Here is an 18,053-nt window from a genome sequence, read left to right as displayed (position 1 = left end):
AGGCACAAATCAAACGTGCTGGGAGTCGTTCACTCTAGAAAGGACCTGAGACACGATGCAAGAGAAGGGCGCATAGGAGCTGCTTCTGGAAGGCTAAAGAGGATTCTATCAGACCTGTAAGGCTGGAGAACGCATTCTGGGCAAAGTCGCACAAACTACAACAGGTACACAAGACAACAGGCCCTGCTGCAGGTAAAGAGCTCCCAGACCCCAGAGCACCAGGTGAGGGGAACAGGGGAGAAAGAGAAGAGGTAGAAAGGCCAGGGAGGTCAGACCGTGATGCGCCTTGTTCTGTGGTTTCATCCACAGGCCTGAGAAACACTGGGAAGGGAAGCAACACGACTGATTTTGCTTTAGGAGAGATTTTAAAATAACAAAACCATAAAAGCCCTCTGGGGACATATGGAGGAGGGATGGAAGTGGAAGAGAGGTCTGTCTGGAAGATACTGTAACAGAACAGAAGAGCTCGGCAACAGAGATGAAGAGGAAGAGACAGGTTTGAAAAATATTTAAGTGAGAGGAACAAATAGAATTTTCTGACTGGTTGCACATGCTGATGTTAAAGAAAACTGGCCTTTTCCTACCTCAGGAGGGGTTTACTCCCTATTTTAAAAACTACCCATGTCCTTTCTTCCTTGTGCCTCTACAGCTGCGGTCAGTTTGGAGTAGACTATCTATACTCTCACAAGCTAGAACCTCCGCTTTATACCTTGTGGGTGAGGCAGCACACACTCTCTACGACTGATTTACAAAAGCATGTCCTAAATTCAAAAGTTAGCATGTTGCCCACTGGCAAGGGTCCAAGCAGATTTTGCTTTTAGTTACAACCTGCACTCGGCATAAGCAATCCTGTACCAAAGAATATACCATTGTCTGAATCGTCCTAAGCCTCTGGGCGTAGGGTATTTAAGGCCAGAATTGCTCTGGAGGTGCAGAAGTGCTAAGGTTTTTATACAATATACTCATATTCCTTTTTTTTCCCAAATAAAAACATTGGAAAGAATGTAAAAAATATTGAAATACCAAGAGAGGTGACCTTTTGTAAGCCCGCTCATGTTCTCCAGGGAAATAAAGAATAAAGTCATTCACCACCAAGTGTAATATTCCTCACTTCCACTTGCCTGATGAAAGGAGTCAACATAGGTAGTTTCAAATTAAAACACAGTTGGAGCGGCTGGGCTGAAAATGGATCTCTGCAAAGCAGGAAAGGGATGTGACAGGATGCTGTTTATTAAAACTTGCGTATGATTATAACTGGCCAGATCTTAATTTATTTCCCCCCCTCCATTACTCTGGTCACTAGGGCGAGTCCTAAAATGCATACATTTAATGTAACATTTCAGGCTGATAGGGAATAGGACTGTATTGTAAAATGAGCACTATTCCCACACACGGGAGGCACCTGACTCCAGAAAATGGAAGAGGGCAGAGGTTTTGTCTTAACCACATATGTGTAAGGGTTCAGGAGTCTTGCACTTGCTGATTACAGAGCAACTATGGACCCCAATTCTGTAATGGCAGCATGGAAGTGGAGCACTCATTACAGATGGAGGGAGGTCATATTACTCACCAGGGACACAGCTGGTTCGTGGCAGGCCCAGATTAGAACCTCCAGTGTCCATCCTCCACTCCCAGAAAACCCTCATGTCTCTTAAAATAACAGAACATGAGGAACTGGAACACACAGTCAAACGTGCCCCAGAATTAGTTTCTATAAAATGAAAACTAATAAACGAATCAAGGTGACGTGCTGGCCGTGCTTCCCCAGCAGAAAAAACTGCTTCCAATTTTCTTGCAATGTCAGTATAGGGCTTTTGTTTCATCTTTCTTTTCAACGCCTTTAAAACCACAGTATTTAAAACGCAGGCTTTACTCCTCAAAGATGTTATGAAAATGACAAGTATCAAACTAAAATGGGCCAGGACTTTGCTTTCTCATTCATAAACAAAGCTTTTAAGGATCACGTTCTGTAGAAGCCGTATGGTGAAAAAATTACTTTCCGTACTTGATCAACAAGAATGTCCCCAAAACTCTACTGGCATTATATGTGGAATATAAAGAGGCACCCAGCCCCAGGGCTGGGGGATGGCAGAGTAAAGAAAATTAAAAGTCAATAGCATCATTCGTGTGAAAAGATCACAGTTCACATAATTCAAACAGAGAAAGTCCTATCAACAAAAGGTCTGGGGCCTTGAAAATCATTTCACAGAGACAAATTAGCATGTTTTCATATATAAAGTACTAATTGTTCGTTACACAGATTTACTCCTTTGCGGGGAATTTTACTTTTGTTTCTAGTTCATTAATAGTGTAACTTCTAGTTTTAGAAAATGCACAAGAATCACCCCACATCCATTTGGTCCAATCCCTTTTCTTCTTAAGATGATGCCATGTACTTTTTATTATTCATCTTGATTTGAACAAAAGGTAAGATCTTCCCCTTTCTGCCCAGAAACCACGGTTGGGAAATTAATATTCAAGATGAACAATGAACTCATCTCATGGCCTGTGAACTTACCGGTTGCTAGGAAGCTCATGAATTCTTAGGATTTCTTTAGATTTGGTAGCATGAGTTGGGAGCTTAAACAGTCATAGAAGGCATAGTCTTCAAGACTTAAAGTTTCAGAATTCTCTAACTGTCCTTCCCAAGACCTCACTAGTTTATAGGTGCCTGCTCTAACCTCTTGAGCTTAAGTGCAGTTTATCCTGAAGGTATAGGAAAGGCCAAGGCTAAATGTCAAGCCTATTACTATAAATCACATTTGACACTGGTAATTACTTATTAGTGGAGAAAAGACTGTTTGAAATGGTGCTGTCTCATTAGAAAGCTATTACTGACGTCTACAATTCTGCTTGAAGCACCTACTGTGTGATATGGGATGCTAGATCAAAATGAAAATGATTAACATTTATTTCTTGAAATTCCCAAGGCTCTCTCATGTCCTTAAGTTTAAAACTAAGTGATTGTTGCCTATAATTTTCAGAAACATTTGTTGGAGGAGGGGGTCTAAAGATAGTCTCTTAACAAGTTATTTAAAGTCATTTAGTACATGTCTGAAAGGCTTATCTTGTCCTTTGAACCCAAGTAATTTACCCACAACAAAAACCCTTCTTATTAAAAATCAAGTATGAGAAAACCAGTAGTAATTAAACCAAATGGCTGGACAAACAGAAGAAATATGAAAGGCCTCATGTGTTTCTAAGTGGTTTCATTTTCTACTCTATTTTATGTGACAAAGGCTCTGCATCCAGAGTCACTAACTTGATAAAAGTGGATTTCCTTTACATTTCCTAAAAGGATGAGAACATCTCACAAATCATTTCCAAGTGTTTCAATATACCATCTATTTCTATCAATACTCATATGTTGAAAGGAGCCATATTTGTAAAGGAAATAGATGAAGATAAACATCCTTCCCAATCCAATGCCCAAAAAAGTTCCACCTGAGAAAGACTCCACCTGTTCTCCCAATGTTCATGGTAGGCGTTTGTCTTCGTGTTTACTATTTCCTTCCATAGCAGCGACACCTGCTTCTTATTCCATGTATTAGCTAACATTCAAAATCGAGAAAAAACGATAAACCTCCCTCCCTGGGCAAAAACCATGTTATATCCAGTCCTGAAACCCCATGAGAATCCAACAAGGCACTTTGCTCTTTGGGGGCACTCCACAAAATGCTGAATGAATGACAGCACTTTTCTTCCATCTTTCGGTCTTCAGGTTTCTCAGCAGCATCCTAACATTGAATCTGAACAGAAAACAGCCAACCTGAAACAGGTTAACCTCCATAATCACCATGGGACCATGTTACCATTTGCAGCTCAAGAAATGAAATAATGGAATCAGATACAATTAAGAGCTTCTTCCTCAAGCCCTCAAAAATGCCTTGCAGTACCTGCAACAGCAGACGAGTTCTTTTGCAAAGAATGAAAATGTGATAATGAGGTAATGCCAAGATAGATTAAAAAAAAAAAAAAAACCAGCTCCCCAGAAATGAGCCTGAAATTATGAAACAGAGAGTCTTGCAGGTTTGTGGAAGAAATGATGGCCACCAGCCCTAGTATGGTTTCACCCTTGGTATCAGGACTGGTTCCTTAGGAGGTATAAGAAAGGGGAACTGTGAAGTGTGGAATGAAGACATTCAAACCCTAAGTACATGAAACCCAGGATTATCTCACATGGGTTTATGTACATATTGTTTTGAGGTTAGGTTTGGATTTAGGTGCGCTTCAAAATTTACTGCCACAAGTCTGAAGAATATAGCAACCACAGCAGTGACTTAAATGACTGAGGGGTAAACTGTAGCTGTCAGTGCCTTTACAAATTTGGCTTTTCATGAAAGGGAAAATCAAGGGAGCCTTATTGCCAAAATAGTACAACATCCTTACGTCGCCTGATTTTGCAATAAAAAAGATGGTTCTTTTATTTAGGCTTTATGTTCGTGGAAATGTGGTCGCAAGGCATTTTTGAAGCATGAGATGCTGACCCCAGTGAAAAAGGCCTTGCTGTTTTAGGAGAAAGACAGTAAAGCGAGACTCTAAGTACCAACCACAAGCTTAAAAGGATCTTCCCAGTTAAGACAGAGCTCAGGGTGATTTGCTACAGCATGTGGCTTAAAATAAAATCTCGGTTCTTCCATTACAGGGTGCTTAGAAGAAAATCAAATTTTTCCTCTGAATGAAAACTAAAGAAAACCCAATGCCTTACACATCATTACATACAAGTAGTTAAGAAGTAAGGGGAAGGCAACCGAAGGTTTCCAGGCTTTTCCTCCTTCAGCATTTCCCTCAAGAATTTCATCCCTGGGTTCCCAAATCAAACCAAAGCCATCCCGTTGAATTTCCAAAAAAAGAACTGGCTCCTTCAGGGAGGCTTTTCACAGCACTGCATTTTAAGCGGAAATCTGTTTTCAAGCCTCCCCTTTCCATTTACCATTTTGTTTGTCCTTCCCGTCTGACATGCAAATACATGATACAGCCTCCATTCTTCCCATACAGCCTAATTCAAAGCAACATATGTTAAATCCACACAGAATCATGTGAGCATTCGATCAGCATCCGCACCATTACCCCCACAGAACGCATTCGGCGAGCTCCAACCCCTTCTCTGCGTGCAAATCAGAGGAGCCTGCGAGGTCTGCAGGACGCTCCCGACTCAGCCCATCCAGAACCGCGCATGGAACCTGTCCCTTTTGGAAAGCAGGGGACTGCTGGAAATACCCACTCAGATAACCAGCCACAATGCAGCAGCCCGCAAGCCTGGCACCGCAGGCAGCCCTGGGCGCGGGATCCTCCACAAAGCTCAAGGAGGCTGCAGCGCCAGGGCTCCCAGTCATTTATCTCCCTGCAGCCAAAACGCCCGGCTCGTCCCCGCTCCCTCGTTTTACCTAACAGCTCTCCAACCCCATATTGAGAGGGCCTGCTGTGGATCTTGCGGAGGTACAAAATGGTGGATGGGAGCTAATTTTTTCCTGCTTTCCCCATAACTTATCGCATCCATCACTGCCCGACCTCTCTTCCAAGCACCCGGGCCGCGGCGTACCGAGCCCGCCCCGTGGCCCCGGCCCGGGGGCAGAAACGCGGTCACCAACCAACCTGATGTCATGTAGCCCCGCGAAGCCTGGGGCGCGAAGGCCGCGGGGAAGCGCTTGTGCAGGCGGTAGTCCTTCTCGCTGCGGGACCTCATGCGGTCCGAGGCCCGGTCCGAGAAATCCGAGCTAGGCCAGGCTCGCCGCAAGGTTGTGCTCCGGGTCTTCTTCATGGTGGGGAGGGTGACCTGCCGCCCCGATCCTCGGGGCCTCAGCGCCGGGGCGCAGCGCGCTCCTTCATCAGTCTACGGCGGGCACGACCCGGGCGGACTCTGCGCACATTTTCGCAGCCCCTCCTCGTCGGCGTCTACACCGCCAGCGGCGGGTCCGGCCCTCCCCACGCCCCCCCACACCCCCACGGCGAAGGCTCCGATTTTACACACGTCCCACAATGCATTACACTTCATTTGCAATGCGCCCGGCTTATAGCTTCCAGATTCCTGGGGGGAAAGGCACGTTAGGAGGCTCCCCGGCCGGGAGGAGGCGGGGAGGGGGCGGGCGGGGTGGGGGCGCCGAGACTGGCAGCGTGAAGGCAATGGGAGCGCAGACAATGGCCCGATTCAGCGCAGGAGTGCTTAGCCAACTGGGAGCCACGGCACAAAAGACCCAAACAAATGAGGCAGCCGAGGCCTCCGGGGCTGACCCCGGACCGGGCGTGCGGGAGGCCGGAGGGGCGGGCGGCTCAGCGCGCGGCGTGGGGATGACAGTGTCCGAGTCGTGTCCCCGCGGGCCTACCGGCCGCGCGGCCCGCAGTCCCCGGCGCTGGCTGGCTCTGCCTCCCCCGCAGCCCCCGGGAGGCAGTCTTCATCACAGAGGCTCGAGCCGGGGGCGCGTGTGCACCGGCTCCGTGCAGGCTCTGCAGACAGCAGCTGCGGCGGGCGGGCTCCTGCGGAATCCAGGAAGAGCCCGCGCCGTCCCCGCGACTGCAGCGCCTCGTCAATCTTCCTCCTGCCGAGGCTCCGGGCGCTGTGCGTGCGCGCGGGTGGGTGGCTGGGTGGGTGCGCCGACACGCATGTGCCCCCTACACAAGCGTGCTCCTACTTACTGGCCGAGGCGGCGACGGAGCCATGGCTGCCAAGGACGCCGAGCCTGCGATCGACCCCCGCGCGGTGGCAGCGCGGCTCGGGCGCGAGCGCGCGGAACGGCTATTGAAGGGCAGGAAGCAGGACAGCCGCCCAGTCTCATGCTAATCACCAGGCTGCCTTAAGTTAGAGCGCGGTTCCCAACAGGCTTCTCATTTTCATGTAAAGCACCGGCGGCGGCGCAGGGACCTTGGCTGCTGCCCCAGCCTGGAGCCGGCGCTTGGATATTTACATATTTTTAGGATGGTCCCTCCCCCTCGCAGAGAGACGGCGAGCCAGCCTTCGTGGGAACAGGGAGATCCGCGGTGCCCAGCCTGGCCCACCTGCGCCAAGCCCAGAGGAAGCTAGAGCCAGCGGGAGGGGGCGCCACGGCGAGCTCCCCAAACGCCAACGCCGGGGCGCCGGGTCCACGCAGCCTGGAAGACGCAATGCCAGCGGCCTGCAGCTCTTTCTCTCTCCCTCTGGAGCCCGGGTGTAAGTCACCGCCAGCCGGCTACACTGCATTCAGGTCCACAGCCCTTTACACGGCACGACTCTGCACAGCTGTTTCTGGTCCAACCACCAATCGCTAAAGGACAACAATGCGCGCGGCGCGCGAGGGGAGGAGGGGCCAATGCGCCGCACAGGCCGGGGCGCTGGGCCCGGGACGCGGCCCGGGCCCCGGAGGTGACGGCGAGTTAAAGGCGCCCAGCCACGTTGCTGCTAACCCCGACCGCGCTCTGCCACTGCCGTTCATTCAAAAACGGTTATCTCCCCGATTTGGGTTTCCAAAAATGCTTTGGTACAGTAAATAGCGACGAAAATAAGTCTGATTTCCTTCTTCGGCACTGCATTTTGACATGTTTGTGCAATTTTTCATCTGTGACAATGCAACCTTCAAAATCGTATTTATACTGTTGTTTCATATTCACAGGTGCCTAGATGCAGAGACAGGGCTATCACATCTTTATGAGGATATGCTTTTAACAGGCTGATATCGCAAAAACGAGCCAGTGGGTTCTAACTGGTTAGGATTCAGGAAGTTCTAACACAATCTGGTGCTATTCCACGGCTTGAATTCTTGGAGCGGGGTAGCAGGGATCATGGAGAAGCAGGCAGAGCAGGATGGCGTTGTCACAGGCATTATAAAATCTAGAATTAGAGCTTCCTTCAATTCTCAAGACCACCCTCTATAACCTGGGGCCACTGTACTACCTCTTGGGATACCCAGGGTAAATAAATAAATAATCACTAAGTAGGCTATGGAATTGATATTTACGTAATCAAAATGTATTACTAACTGTCAACCAATTCATTAATGTTCTGTGGTTGTTTTTTTCATTAGGAAAGATAGTCCCCCAAAAGGCACATTTAGTTCAATGTCTTCTTTCCTGCAAGAGAACTGCTAAGAACAGAACGATTACAGCTTTAGAAGTTATAGAAAGCTAACTGTATAAAGCAGGTATCCCCAATTCCCAGGCCACATACCCCACAGATATTTATGGACCCCATGCAGCTTCTAGTCCATGGCCTGTTAGGAACCAGGCAGCATAGCAGGAGGCGGGCAGTGAGGCTTCATCTGTATTTACAGCTGCTTCCCATTGCTTGCTGGTATTACCGCCTGAGCTCAGCCTCCAGTCAGATTAGTGGCCGCGTTAGGTTCTCAGAGCAGCGCGAACCCTGCTGTGAACCACGCTTAGAGGAATCTAGGTCGTGCGCTCGTTATGAGAATCTAATGCCTGATGATCTGCACTGTCTCCCATCACCCCAATATGGGACGGTCTAGTTGCAGGAAAACAAGCTCAGGACTCCCACCAATTCTACATGACGGTGAGTTGTATGCTTATTGCATTATACATTACGACGTAATAATAAAAGAAATAAAGTGCACAGTAAATAGAATGCACTCGAATTATCCTGAAACCATCTGCCCTCCAACCCTACCCCCACCCCAGTCCAGGGAACAACTGTCTTCCACGAAACCCGTCCCCAGTGTGGAAAAGCTTGGGGACCGCTGGTGTAAAGGACCATAGAGGTAACAACAAACTGTATTAATTTGTTGTAGGAGAAGTGACATTTAGATATCTCAATTCAACAATTACTCAGTACCTCCCAAGAGCCAAAAGTGGTTATATGAATGATTATAATAGCTATGACTTAAGGCTAATGGTGACTGCTGTGGCAACTGTGACAGTCATTCATTCTGCAAACAATGATTGGCTGTCTAGAATATGCGAGCCCTGGGATGGGTGCTGAGCAAACAGAGCACCAGACATGACCCTGTGCAGCAAACAATCTAGCAGGGAAGAGAAACAGTAGGCAAATACATGCAGAAGTTGTGCTAAGTTCTAGGAAGAACAATAATCTCTCAAAGAAATGACAGTTGAGCTGAGACGTGCAGCATGAGGAGTCACCCAAGCAGAGAGTGGAGGAGATGGTGTTTCAGAAAAGGGGAGCAGTCTACGCAAAGGCCGTGGGGTAGAAGGAATCTTGACTTCTGCTGGAAGAAGTGGAAAAAAGGCCACTGTGGCTGAAATTGGAGCACAAGAAGAGAGAGGTTTGTGATGAGGTCATGGAAGGAGTGCAGAACCAGATCATGCTGGGACTTGCAGGCCACGGTAAACGTTTTCTATTCGATTCCAAGCACAGTGTGAACTGCTGAAGGGTTTGGATCAAAGAAGCAATGATATTTTTAGAATTCCTATACAGAAGAGGGAATCTGTTTGAAGAGAGAGGTGGGCTAAGAATTTTCTGGAAATAAGTTTGAATCACACTTGGCTAAACTGAGAAAATATTCATTGTTCTTATGAAAAAAGGGGGTGAGTTGATGGACATCTGAGGAGAGCGACAGCTCCACTCAGCCACCTCTAAATGCAGACCTTGCAGGAGGGTGACATGAGCCGGTGCTCATGGCCAACTGGCCTGATGTGGAAGAATCAGGTAGTACCTAGGCTGAGTTGGCTGTATCGGATCACATAGCAAAGTAGGTATAGGTGTGAAGTAATTTATCCATTCAAACTGGGACAATGCTGAACAGTGCTATGAAGGGAAGGGTTAAATCTAGCAAACAGTGTATTGTGAAACCAGGTCCATCTGAAGAGCATGGAGTTCCCTATTATTATGGCCACTGTTAATATCAGGCTCAGTCTGTCCATCTGCGTTATAGAAAGAGTCACTCTGGTCATATACAACCCCCATGTCCCCGGGCCCAGCTTCAGATCTCAGACAATCATGTATCTGGGGCATAAGTTGTTCATCAAGCAAGCTCAGCTTTGTAATCCAGCATTCAATATTAGAAAAGTTGGACTTAAATAAACCATAAAGCAAATCGATTTTATAGCATTAGTATTTTTTGATCAGGCTTTTAAAATGTGTATATTTGGTATTTTCATAGCAGACAGGTTAGAGACACTAATTAGACAGATATGGTTGTGACTCTAATTCAAATGTATGATAGATTTTAGACTTGCAATCTTAAATTGAAAGGTGTAAAAATTTTGACTTGAAATTCTCTTCATTTAAAACTTTATTAGCTTTGCTACATTTGAATGAATTTAGAGTCACAAGCATGTAAACTCCATGGGGGTAAGGGACATCTTCTGTCTTATTCATTGTTGCCCTTTGCTCTGTTTTGTTCAGAGATATGTCCCCAGTGGCTAGCAATGGTTGGCAGATATTTGATGACTACTGAAAGCCCAATAAAGTGCTGGGAAAAATTTGGCTTGAAGCCTTCCTAGTCAGATATATTAACTACTTTTTAAAAATCAAGTATAACAAGTGTATGACATCAAAGACACACACCACAAAAGAAAAAACAGAAAAATTTGACTTACTGAAATGTTTAAGATGTATGCCTCAAAAGACACTGTCAACAGAGAAAAAGACAACAGACAACCTACAGAATGGGAGGATATATTTACAAATCATGTATCTGATAAGGGGTTGATATCCAGAATACATAGAGAACTCCGAAATCTCAACAACAACAAAAACAAACAAACAACTAGATTCAAAAATGGGCAAATGACTTGAACAGAGAATTCTGCGAAGAACATATCCAAATGGCCAATAAGCACATGAAGATACTCAGTATCAGGAACCATTAGAGAAATGCAAATCAAAACTACAATGAGATACCAACTCACACCCATTAGGATGGCTACTATCAAAAAAAAACAAAAACAAAATAACAAATGTTGGCAATTATGTGGAGAAACTGGAACCCTTGTGTACTGTGCAAAATGGTACAGCCACTGTGGAAACAGTCTGGCAATTCTTCAAAAACTTAAATATAGAATTCCCATATGATCCAGCAATTCCACTTCTAACTGTATCTGATAAAGGTGAAAGCAGGGACCCAGAGATATTTGGACCACCCCCATGTTCATAGCAACATTATTCGCAATAGTTAAAACATGGGCACAACCAAGTACCCATCCAGAGATGAACAGACAGGCAAAATGCAATATATACATATAATAGAATCTATTAAGCCTTCTAAAGAAAGGAAATTGGCCAGGCACAGTGGCTCATGCCTGTAATCCCAGCACTTTGGGAGGCTGAGGCGGGCAGATCACCTGAGGTCGGGAGTTCGAGACCAGCCTGACCAGCATGAAGAAACCCTGTCTCTATTAAAAAATACAAAAATTAGCTGGGCGTGGTGCCACATGCCTGTAATTCCAGCTACTCTGGAGGCTGAGGCAGGAGAATCGCTTACATCCAGGAGACGGAGGAAGGGATAAACTTTGGGAACAGAATGCTAAGTGAAAGAAGTCAGTCACAGAAAGAAAAATACTGCATAATTCCACTTATATAAAGTACTTAGAATAGTCAAAATCATAATAACAGAAAGAAAAATGGCGATTACCAGGGGCTGGAAGAAAAGTGAAAATAAGAGTTACTGTTTACTGGGTAGAAAGTTTCCATTTTACAAAAGGAAAAGAATAATGGAGATAGATGGTGGTGATTGATGCATGATGTTATGTATGTATTTAACTTAACTGAACTATACACTTAAAAATGGTTATGATGGCAAATTTTATGCTATGTGTATTTTGCCTCAATAAAAAATAGTAACAAATTTTAAAAATTAAATAAACCAAATTTATAGATTCAATGTAAATGTTTAAGGGAATATATCTAAAGGTCTTTCTCAGTAGGACTAATTGTTAAGTAAAGGGGATTTAGTCTTCCATTTGAGTTGATCAAATGTTTTTCAAAGGCCTCAAGAGGTATGTTTTTTTATTTTTTTACTTAAAAATACAAAATTTACAAATAGAATAAATTGAATCTAAAACCTCAAGGAAATTCTGATTTTTCAATTTGCAACTCTAGTAAAGGAAAACTTGAAGTTTGAATTTTTGAACTTGTATCTCTAGTATACAGAACATTAATTAAAGATCTAAACATCGGAACACAATCTTTCCCGTGGGTTGGAATCAACTTCTTTCAAACTCCTGTTAATGCTGATATTCTGACCTCCTCCCATGGATTACAAATGTTCTTAATGGTATCCAGAATGGTGAATCCTTTCCAGAAAATTTCCTATTTTGGAATCATGATCTATGGCAGCTACAGCCTTATGAAACATATTTCTTAAGTAATAAAACTTGAAAGGAAAAATTACTCCTTAATCCATGGGCTACTGCAAAGTGAATGTTGTATCAGGCATGAAAATAGCATTAATTTCCCTGTAAATCTCCATCAGAGCTCTTTTGTGACCACTGTCACTGAAGTATATTGTCAGTAAGCAGTAATACTTTGAAAGAAATCTTTTTTTCTGAGCAGTAGGTCTCAACAGTAGGCTTAAAATATTTAGTAAAACATGTTGTAGCCAGATGTGATGTCATCCAGGCTTTGTTGTTCCACTCATAGAGCATAAGCAGAGTAGATTCAGCATTATTCTTAAGGGTCCTAAGTGTTTTGGTATAGTAAATGAGCATCAGCTTCAACTTAACGTCACCAGCTGCATCAGCCTCTAGTAAGAGAGTTAGCCTGTCCTTTGACGATTGTATCACTGAAGGCAGATATTGACATCTTCTCTCTACCTGTGAAAATCCTAGATGGCATTTATTTCCAGAATAAGATTGTTCTGTCTATACTGAAATTCCATTGTTTTGTATAGTCACCTTCATCAATGATCTGAGCTAGATCTTCTAGATAACTTACTACAGCTTCTCCATCAGCACTTCCTGCTTCACCTTGCACTTATATGTTATGGAGACAGCTCCTTTTCTTAAACCTCATGAACCAACTTCTGCTAGCTTCAAACTTTTCTTCTGCAGCTTCCTCATTTCTCTCAGCCTTCACAGAATTGAAGCTAGTTAGGGCCTTGATCTGGATTAGGTTTTGGCTCAAGGGAATGTTGTAGCTGGCTTGATCTTCTGTTCAGACCCCTCAAACTTTCTCCATAACAGCGACAAGTCTGCTTTGCTTTCTTATCACTCGTGTGTTCATTGGAGTAGCCTTTCTAATTTCCTTCTAGAACTATTCATGGCATTCATAACTTGGCTGACTTTGGCAAAAGAGACCTAGCTTTTGGTCTGTCTCAGCTTTGGACATGCCTCCCTCCCAAAGCCTAATTATGTCTAGTTTTTGATTTAAAGTGAGAGACGTGATGGTTCCTTTCCTTCAACATGTAGAGGCCATTGCAGAGTTATGAACTGACCTAGTTCAGATATTGTTGTGTCTCAGGAGATAGGGGGGCCAGAGCAGAGGGAGAGAGACAGGAGAACGGCCAGTCATTGGAACAGTCAGATCACACACAACACTTACGGATCAAGTTTGCCATCTCATATGGGCGCACTTTGTGGAGCCCCAAAACAATTACAATAATAGCATCAAAGGTCAATGATTACAGATGACCATAACACATATAACAAAAATGAACAAGCCTGAACTATTGAGAATTACCACATTGTGACACAGAGATGTAATGGGAACACACACTGTTGGAAAAACGGCGCCAGTAGACTGGCTCACCACAGTTTGTTGCCACAAAACTTCAATTTGTAAAAAAATGCAATATTTGTGAAGTGGAATAAAGCAAAGCGCAATGAAACAAGGCGTGCCCATAAACACATTGTTCTTCTTGCTAGTGTAGCTAACAACCTCGCCACTGCCAAATCCACTCAGGACATTGGTCCTTACTTGGTCTCATGCTTGCCACTGTTTCCTGCTCTCTCCCCTTAAAACTCTTCTCTCCCTGTTATTTTCATTGCCACTTTCTGCAGGCTCTCCTCCTTATCCATGGCACCTCTACCCATCCTCCTTATCCGTGGCACCTCTGCCCATCCTCCTTATCCGTGGCACCTCTGCCCATTCAGTACTTGGTGTTCTCTGGATTCCACCGAATCACCTTTCTTGGCATTCAGAATTTTATCAGCTGAGTTCCTTTCAAAACAACTGCTTTATTTTAGTTCCTGCCAGTGAATGATTTCTAAATACCTCTCACCAACCCAGATCTCTCCTCTGGAGCTCCAAATCCTTACTTCCTCCTGTAGACTGAATATCTTTTCTGAATGCTCTATGGATAATCAAACTCAAGCTGCTCGTTACACAAAATGTATCATCTTTACGCCCACTCTCCCAACCTCTGGGGACTTAGCATACATTTCCAGTCATGGCAGATGGGAGTCCCACTGTCCAGTCTCCCAAGGCAAGAACCTGGGAGTGATTCTCAACCACTTCCTCTCACTGCTGTGCCCCCATTCAGCCCACACACACTGCTACACACAGTCCACCACCATATTGTGTTTCTCCGGCCTCCTATCTCCTGAAGGCCCGAGTCAAGGCACTGGGGAAGGAGAGGGAGGGCAGGAACAGAAAATCAGTGTCACCTGTCAAAGATACAGAAAATGTGACATTGAAAAATCCAATGAAATTGGACTATGCTACAACTTTAAATATTAAATATTACAATAAGATATATGACAAAATATAAGTAACCATATCCCTAATAAATTTGTTAAAATGCTTACTTCAAAATAAGCTTTTCAATTAACAAATGGAATGTGACGACAGCAATTTGTTTCAATATTAATAGTTTAAGGCAAAACTCCAACTGCATAATAATGTGATTTATATGTTTCACTTTTCATGTTAACTAGCACGGTGAAGCCCCAATGTGAATGCAGCTGGAAATCATGGGAAATATTTAATAATATTTTCTGATAAGGCTGGACACTGACAATGAACCCGCTGACTTCCGTTCAATAAATCATGTTACTTGACACAAACCTCAGGATCTGTTTTTATTCTGCATCTGCTGTGTATTTAGTAATACGTACTGCCATCTTCTTTGGGAAAATATCTGTGAGGCTCTTTTATCAAGCTTTCAAGTTCTCCTCAAAATGGCTAAAATATTTTCAGCAAAATCAGAAGAGCTCAGAATAAAGTTGCTCATTTAACTAAAGGAAACTAGCTGACCATGACCTCCGTGTCCAGCTCCACATTCCAGCTTTGCAGTCTCCTTTTTAAAGCCCTCATACTGAAACACTGTCTTTGCAAATTAGCATGTGCAGCAGCTACACCTGTTCATCTAAAGAACCTAAGGTTATACCCATAAGGCTTAAAGGGAGCAAAGCTAGCTCCAAAATACCATCGGCTACAAAGCCAGAGGCACCCAGGCATGCTGTCACGGGGAACAGGTTTCCTCTAGAAAGACCTAATGTGTCTCTGAAACCCAGACAGACAAAGAGCTTTCTCACATGAAAACGGAGAAGCTTCAGAATAAAACAATAGTTGATCTGAGTCACCAATCCTCTAAGGTTGAGGAAAAGAGTAGGATTTAGTTGCCTGACTGACATGAATGACAATGTTAACAGTTCATGAAGTGAGTCTTTTTTTTTTTTTTTTGAGGCAAAGTTTGGCTCTTGTTGCCCAGGCTGGAGTGTAATGGTGCAGTCTCAGCTCACTGCAGCCTCCACCTCCCGGGTTCAAGCGATTCTCCTGCCTCAGCCTCCCGAGTAGCCGGGATTACAGGCATGCGCCACCATACCTGGATAATTTTGTATTTTTAGTAGAGACGGGGTTTCTCCATGTTGGTCAGGCTGGTCTTGAACTCCCGACCTCAGGTGATCCGCCCACCTCGGCCTCCCAGCGAAGTGAGTCTTTAGATTTTTGCATCTCAGGCTTGCCCCGGGGAAACCACAGTGGGTAACACTTGGTTCCTCTGCCGAGCTGCAATAGGCAGAGCAGGTCCTCTACTGAACCACCCAAGACTCACCACAACGTCTTTGTGAACTTCTTCATGCAGCTCATATTTGACTAAGCCCCGAATCACAATATTGGTGGCTTCCTCAGATTATAGTGACTAGTACTAACATCGCTGTATTCAAAAAAGGTCAGCGAAAGTGTAACTCTGGACACTTAGAAAGTAAAATGCATACCTGCTCTTTACGTTGAACACCTCCTGAAAGTATTTTGTCACAGATAATCAGTGGATTTTTTTGTGAGGTAGAAAAACTCTTCAAGATTACTCCCCAACTTGTTACAAAATCATATAGATCAGATGAGCTGTAAATCACTTAATGAACAGAGGTAAACTGCAGTAGGAAGAAATATACTAAATGGAAAAGATGGGGCTGGGTGATGGCTCATGCCTATAATCCCAGAATTTTGGGAGGCCAAGATGGGAGGATCGCTTGAGCCCATAAGCTTGAGAACAGCCTGGGCAACATAACAAGATCCCGCCTCTACAAAAAATTTTTAAAAATTAGCCAGGTAGGGTGGGGTGCACCTGTAGTCTCAGCTACTTGGGAGGCTGCAGTAGGAGGCCTACTTGAGCCTGGGAGATGGAGGCTGCAGTGAACTATGACTACACCACTAGGCTCTAATCTGGGCCACAGAGTGAGACTTTGTTTCTATAAAAAGAAAAATAAAGGAAAAGACTACACAAAGCCACACAGAATGGCCTGGGCCTGATGACACTCCCACACATTTTTCTGTAACTCACTACCACCAGACACATTCACCCAGCGCTGGTCCTGCTATCAGTTTTTAAGACTTCATTTCTTTTGCACTTCCTACCTAAAAGATCACAATAAATACCCAAGTTCTCGCATTTTCTCCCGCTGCCCAGTGAATCATCAAGGGCCCTTGTTGCCACGCGCACCACACACCGATGTATGCCCATTCCTCCGCAAGCTCATTTCTCATTACAGGCCTTAGAAGCTGCGCTGTCGCTGTAAGCTGGCTAGCGCCCCCTTGGTCTCCTGGAAACTCATGTAACCTGCTTGCAGGATTCAAACCAAGGTCAGATCTCTGAAAGACTTTCCATCTTCTCCTTGTCTTTGCCCTCGAATATCCCTGCAGATTTAGAGCCCCTTACAGGTGCCCTTTCTATTACCACGCTGACCTCACTGTATTAATCATACAACAGGCACTGTGGCCTACGCCTGTAATCCCAGCACTTTGGGAGGCCGAGGCGGTGGATCAGCTGAGGTCAGGAGTTTCAAGACTAGCCTGGCCAACGTAGTGAAACCCTGTCTCTACTAAAAATACAAAAAATGAGCTGGGTGTGGTGGTGAGAGCCTATAATCCCAGCTACTTGGGAGGCTGAGGCAGGAGAATCGCTTGAACCCAAGAGGCGGAGGTTGCAGTGAGCTGAGATTGCGCCGTTGCACTCCAGCCGGGGCAGCCAGAATGACACTCCATCTCAAAATAATAATGATAATAATAATAAAAATAATACAACATAATGCCCTACGAAAATGTCTGTCTGCTTCCCCGGCTGTGTGCGAAGAGCACTGGCTGCCTGGTTCATCTAACAAATGTTCATTGAGCACTTGCTATGTGCTAATAATGGTTCTAGGTACTGGGATCCAAAAATTCCAAAATAAAACAATAAGATAGCAACAAAAACAAAATCTTCCATCACTAAGGAATTTGCCTCCTAATGGCAGGAGACAACAATGAACACGTAAATTAGTAAGTCGTGTAGAACGTAAAATAGTGATGAATGGAAGAAAACAACGCAGGAGAGGAAGGCTGAGACTAGACACTTGCCGTGGAAAATGGGGTGGCCAGGGACAACTTCACTTTATCATCATTTTGTGCTCAGTGCCTTCCAAAAAACAGGCCCTCGATAAAGTGTGCCACGGTGTGCTCATTTTAGGTCCTCTTCAGTGCTATCGTTCCCACCAGAGAGGCGTCTGGACTCAGGATCATAAGAAACAAATATTGTATCTACTTCATGGCCCCCATATCCATTTGTAGATAAGAATTCTATCTAAGGACAAATAAATAATGTCTTACGTTCACACAGGGCTTTACAATCTATTGAGCCTTATGCATAAGGCAGGCAAGGCAGGGGTTGTGATCCTAAGAAGGGATGAAAAACTAAAGCTCAGAGGCAGTCAGCGGTTTGCCCACAGAGCTTGAGGAACTAGCAGTCCAGTTTTGT

At 44.7% G+C, this 18,053-nt stretch overlaps 1 protein-coding gene and 1 long non-coding RNA gene across 6 annotated transcripts in view; both read right to left on the bottom strand.

The window, feature by feature from the left end:
- STOX2 (storkhead box 2) overlaps positions 1-18,053 on the bottom strand; it is a 232,205-nt gene that overhangs the window by 109,862 nt on the left and 104,290 nt on the right. Inside the window, exon 1 of one of the 5 annotated variants that reach the window (XM_032298743.1) lies at positions 5,596-10,810. The exons of the other annotated variants lie outside the window; for them this stretch is intronic. Coding sequence (XP_032154634.1) covers positions 5,596-5,761 — 166 coding nt within the window. The 5' untranslated portion in view covers positions 5,762-10,810. Of the gene's footprint in view, positions 1-5,595; positions 10,811-18,053 lie in introns of those variants that run through there. 5 annotated transcript variants of the gene reach the window in all.
- On the bottom strand, positions 11,713-15,554 carry LOC116565240. Its single transcript, XR_004275343.1, has 3 exons — positions 14,381-15,554; positions 13,961-14,338; positions 11,713-13,904 (listed from the first exon to the last, which is right to left on the bottom strand). It is a non-coding gene; the product is annotated as an uncharacterized LOC116565240 (long non-coding RNA).

This window comes from Sapajus apella, unplaced genomic scaffold (genome assembly GCF_009761245.1).
Source record: "Sapajus apella isolate SASKATOON/1434 unplaced genomic scaffold, GSC_monkey_1.0 scaffold39, whole genome shotgun sequence".
Lineage (NCBI taxonomy): Eukaryota > Metazoa > Chordata > Mammalia > Primates > Cebidae > Sapajus > Sapajus apella.
The sequence above is the reverse complement of the archived record's forward strand: the minus strand, read 5'-3'. Positions and strand labels throughout refer to the sequence as shown.